The following is a 5,637-nucleotide window of genomic DNA, read 5'->3' as shown; positions in this document are numbered from 1 at the left end:
TTGGAACCATTGCAGATAATCAAATGTGTGAATATACAAAACTCTTTGATATTCATGATGACTTGCATGCAGTGATAAACTTATGTCACCGACTCCTTCACAGTCGACATACATTTCAATAGCAGTCTCCATAACTATGGCATCAGTCAAAAAAAGCAGAAAAAAAATATAAAATAGACGACAATCCTGAGAAAATAACGAGAGAGGACAAAACGAAACGGTACTGCTTTTTAAATTTTGAAAGGTATATCTAGATTCCTAAACAGAATCAACAATTGAATAATTTCAAAACCTCATTTCTCTCTTCTTCTCACGCAACCAAAAAGAAGAACTATTTTCGACATTTTGATATAACTAGTTAAACAGTGAAGGGTATTTGTGGCGGTATAGGCGAATATCTAATAAATAATGTGGATTCATTATTATTCGTTAGATACCAATTTTCGTTGATTGTGTGGGTATTTATTAACCACGAATTTAAATGTTCAACGAATAACAATATAAGTCTTGTATGCAGACGACCACAAAACCGCGAATTAAATATCCACGGACATGTACTTTTCCTTAATCCACGAAAATTGGTACCCACATAAATAAAAGAGTTCGAAGTAGTAGACAAAAGGCAGTAATACAACCAATTTCATTAACCTTTGTGGAGAATCGAACCAACCATGCATAAAACAAAGATAGTACAAAGTGTGTGTAACAAAAATACTGCAATCAGGGGGCAAACATTTAATATTCTGGAGGAGACTAGGAGGATGTTTTTGTGCTTTGGATATTCATTTTCTTCTGTTAGTGCGCAAGGTTATTTTTCCCTTTGTACATAATTATTTCGTTTATTTTGTGTTTCAAAATCCTCATACACCCCAGAAAATCAAGTTGTTGTTCTTTCGGGCAGTTGTTATCCAAACACAACGTTTTGATTTACAGCACTGTGTATTTATGACAAAATCACATCATATGATAACACCGAGTAAATCTACTATCTTGATTGATTTCAGATAAAATAGGGACGAAAGATGTTAAAGCGACAGTCAAACTCATAAATCTAAAATAAACTGACAACGCCATGCGTAAAAATGAAAAAGACAAACAGACAAACAATAGTACACATGACACAACATAGAAAACTAAAGAATAAACAAAACGAACCCCACCAAAAACTAGGGGTGGTCTCAGGTGCTCCGGAAGGGTAGCAGATCCTGCTCCACATGTGGCACCCGTCGTGTTATTTATGTGATAACAAATAATATATAAAAATATATAAAATAATCACAATTAAGAAAATATTTATTCAAAAAATCATCTTGTTTCATGTTTAGTCAGTTATATTATGTGTACAGCAATTGGCTCAAATGACAATAGATCTCCTGTTGGTAGTGGTAATCCGTTATATATATATAAATATATATGTTCAAACTACTTTTTGCCAAGCAAACCATTGCCAAACAAACCATTACCAGCCGCACCTACAATAGATAAATAAAATAACCAATATTTTCTTAATTCTTTTTAACATACTATAGCTTTAATCACAAATCATATACAAAACTTATTTTGCTAATACTTTTGTTTTGAATGATTCATATTCCAATTAATTACATTTAAACACACATTGATTTACATGTTGCATACCAAATACTAAATCTATGTTTGGAACATATCTGTAGTGACAATTTGTTCATAGTCAGCCTCGGTTTGAAACAACACTGCACTCATCAGTCATTAGTTCATATTATGTTAAATCTCTTTTTGAAACATCTCTAGCCTACACTTATCTTAATCGTGACCTTATGAACTTTTGTGTCCTTGTATCAATACTGATGTCTTCTGCTTTCGTACACATCAGTCTGACGAGGTGATTAAATTCGGAGTCTAGATTTTAAAATGAATTATTTGTTATTTACTGAATGTTTTATTCCTGTTGTCTTGGCTGGGTATAGAAGAAAAAAAGTATTCCACTCCCTAGAAATAACTAATAGCAGTATTTTTGGTGCATGACGATAACATGTGCAATTATTTATGGCGATAAAAAATTGTTCTTTCCAAACAATAACGGTCATCAGGCATGGTCGCTTTTTTTTTTCGTGAATCCACGATAGAAAACTTCAGAAGAAACCATGAAAATGTGACGTCATAATTAGGTTTTGACCAATCATTTGGCGATAACTAATCTTCACTAGTGAGGGAAAATATTTTTCTCAAACCGATCAAGAAATGTATAAATGTCACAAGTTTTTGAGAAGACCTCTGACGAATTACGATAACATTTTGACCGAAATGACCGTATGACGCTTGACAGTAAAGGTCATTCCTATCCTCTATTACCGCTCTTGATAAATTTTCAATTTCTAAAATGCTTTATAAATAAATGCCAACATGAAAATTTACTAAATACAAAATATCTTACCAGCTCCAGCTCCTCCACGGAAGATCGATGAAAAAATGCTCAATAAAAAGAGCATATAAAGCAAACCTGAAACAAAAAATACAAATTTAGATTGTCGTTTAAAATTCTATACAAAAACAATAACTGTACCATGTGACATCAAAACAATGCCATGTGACCTAATAACGATCTTTGATGAGGGTCTCTGTCTTTTTAAAAAATAAGGAGATATGGTATAATCGCCAATTAAATAATACTCCTGCAATCGATATTTTTTAAATATAAGATTGAATAATAAAAAAGTATCCAACAACTAAAAGAGTATGAACCAACGATTGATTGACTTCTGATAAAGAAAGTAGGCCTACTAGCGAATACAATATAGCCAGAATATGAGGTAATTTAAAAACATCTTTATTATTTTTTACTTTTGTTTCTGTAATATCTATTTATTTTGCCCATTATTCAATATTCTTTATATTTCAGCACACCATTATTCTCTATTCCTATGTTTTGATTATTTTTCTCTACACTTTATATGGTTTGCTCCTTATTCTGCACTTTGTGTCCATATATATATCCAACAAGAACCGTACACACAAATCGTGGTTGATCATAGGTGCTCCGGAAGGGTACACATCTAAGCAATAAGAAATAACTGCTACTTACCGAGAATACCTCCTCCACCCATGCCACCGCCTCCTCCATTTCCATTATTTCCTCCTCCTCTCCTTATAATAATTGGCTGTCCACCATCTCTTCGTCGACCTACAGGTGCTGGAACTGGATATCTATATGGTATAGGCACAACATTAGCCCCAGGAGGTATATTTAATCCCCCTCGACGAAATCCACCAAACCCAGGAGGACCACCGATTCCACCAATACCAGGAGGACCACCAATGCCACCACCAAATCTATATATAGCAGAAGTCTTGTAGACTAATGCTAAAAGGAGTACTGTAACGAAGGTCCTCATTTTTTCTGACTGCCAAGAAGCTGCAAGGAAGCTACAAATATAACATACACCATTACTAGATTCATACGCTCAAAAACTATTTTGTATCTACCTCACCTAAACGATAGATTTGATTTTGCTATTGTGAATTTAAATATCGGTAAACACGAAATTTCCAAGAATATTTCCAACATCAAGGAACTAAAATATTAGTTATAAGGTGGTAGTTACACGAACGAATTGAATATAAGAATTAATTTAAAAGCAGAACAAAAAACAATACAAGTCAAAGAACTGTAATATTGGTTGCAAGAATCTAACGTTATTTATAATGAATGACGTTTATAGCCTGTTTTCACACGAAAATTTACAATGACAGTTATTTTCTGAGCATTTGTCTAACTTGTATAAACAATAGTTTATATGAATTTCAATATGTCTAGTATTCTGTTAAATATTGAAATGAAAATTGGAATGGTAGTTTGCCTCAAATTGACACATAATAGTTTTCTGTCTTTTCAATAACTACTTTCACTAATAAAATGTTGTTTGGTTAATTACAGACCTTCTTCAAATCGTCTGGGTTGACGGATTTTTAAAACGAATGTTCTTGCGAAGGTGTGCAACCTTCCCAAACCGAAGCAAAAATTCTACTCGAGTTGACTCTCAAAATGAAAGATATCAATATAGCAGCGGTTGTTAATATCTTTATAAAATTAAGGAGATGTAGTATCAAGATTGCCAATGAAACAAATATTCACCAGAGTTCAAATGTACAAGTATTCCTATATATATTCACTGAAATTGTCGACCTTAGAAATAAAATTAATAAACACGCAATATCTTAAAATAAAATGAACGATATTTACATTAATTATTCTGTAAATTTATTTTTTCTAAATTGATTACATCTTAAATTTTCATACCTGTTTTTTAGCAGCAAGTGAATGGTACAGATGTCAGTTTAGCACGTGACATTATATATACAAACCATCCCCATATTTTAACCAATCAAAAAGAATATACTATGATAAGTTCCTTTTTGCCAATGTAATCGTCAATCATTTTTGTTCTTCCGATTCATGTTTACTTGTCGGAGTACTACTTTAAAATTAGGACATCAAGACTTCATGTGACATCTTTTTTAATTTCTTTCCTCATAATATATGTAGAACAAAATGCCCCAAAACAGGACAGCATGAATCTTATTAAAATAGATATTACATTAAACTAGGCGCGCTTAAAATAGAAAAAAACGAATAACACATGGAACAGTATACATTGATCTCAACTGGATACATGCACACACTAAAACGGGGCTGAATGTTATTTTTCGAGCACCCATTATCTAGCTTTCTATATCAAATGGGTGGTGACGCTAAAATCCAGCTACCAACCAAATGACCACTTAAAACTCCGAAACAGTGGTAATGTTGTCTATGCTAGGCTGTGTTATTTTTTGTCACCGCTGTTTCGGACCACAAACTTGAACTAGTAAATAACTTACTATGAGACATAATTTTGAAAGTAGAATCAATATGATTGTGCTCGCAATTACATGAAGCTAGATAAGATAGCACTTCATGTATCTTCTGGATAATGTCTACTGTTAAAAAAAACTCCGAATCATATATAAAATTCAAAGAAGGTTGCTGCTGTTACGTGAAAAATTGAGTTCACTTATTAAAAACATATAAGACATTAATATTTATTCAAAGTCTGAATATGAAAAATAATTCAAACGAAAAAACTAACGGTCTGACTCCGGATAAAATAGTCAGCGAAAACAAACATGACAGACATGAACCAACGACCACTACTGATTGACAAAGCTTCTGACTCTTTGAAAAACGAACAGAACAGACCAGTTTTATGATGGTGACGAGTACAACAGTGGCGGATCCAGAAATTTTCATAAGTGAGGGCCCACTGACTGACCTAAGAGGGGGCCCGTTCCGGTCACGCTTCAGTGATTCCCTATATAAGCAACCAAATTTTTTCCCAAAAAGGGAGGGCGGGCCCCCTGGGCCCCCCTCTAAATCCGCCTCTGTACAATTCTAACTATACGGAACATCGTGGATGTATAGGGTAAAACAACACGTTTTTTAATGTTTGGTGTCGTGTGTCGCATAGGTGTAAATTTACGCCTGTAAAATTTAGGATTGTCCCTCTTATATCTAGTTGTAAAAGCCTGACAAAAATGTAAACAACATTTTAGCAATTTCAATGAGTTCAAAGCGCTTCCCTGGATTTATCTCCATTAGGGATTATGCTTAAATTCGAACAT

The 5,637-nt window shown here is 33.4% G+C and overlaps 1 protein-coding gene across 1 annotated transcript; it reads right to left on the bottom strand.

Moving 5' to 3' along the window:
- Positions 1 to 1,275: 1,275 nt before the first annotated feature.
- LOC139527002 (elastin-like) lies at positions 1,276 to 3,579 on the bottom strand. Its single transcript, XM_071322216.1, has 3 exons — positions 3,062 to 3,579; positions 2,414 to 2,479; positions 1,276 to 1,472 (listed from the first exon to the last, which is right to left on the bottom strand). The coding sequence occupies exons 1-3, from the start codon at positions 3,369 to 3,371 to the stop codon at positions 1,423 to 1,425; spliced, it is 426 nt and encodes a 141-aa protein (XP_071178317.1). The 5' UTR covers positions 3,372 to 3,579; the 3' UTR covers positions 1,276 to 1,422.
- Positions 3,580 to 5,637: the final 2,058 nt, after the last annotated feature.

This window comes from Mytilus edulis, chromosome 6, assembly GCF_963676685.1.
Source record: "Mytilus edulis chromosome 6, xbMytEdul2.2, whole genome shotgun sequence".
NCBI lineage: Eukaryota > Metazoa > Mollusca > Bivalvia > Mytilida > Mytilidae > Mytilus > Mytilus edulis.
The sequence above is the reverse complement of the archived record's forward strand: the minus strand, read 5'-3'. Positions and strand labels throughout refer to the sequence as shown.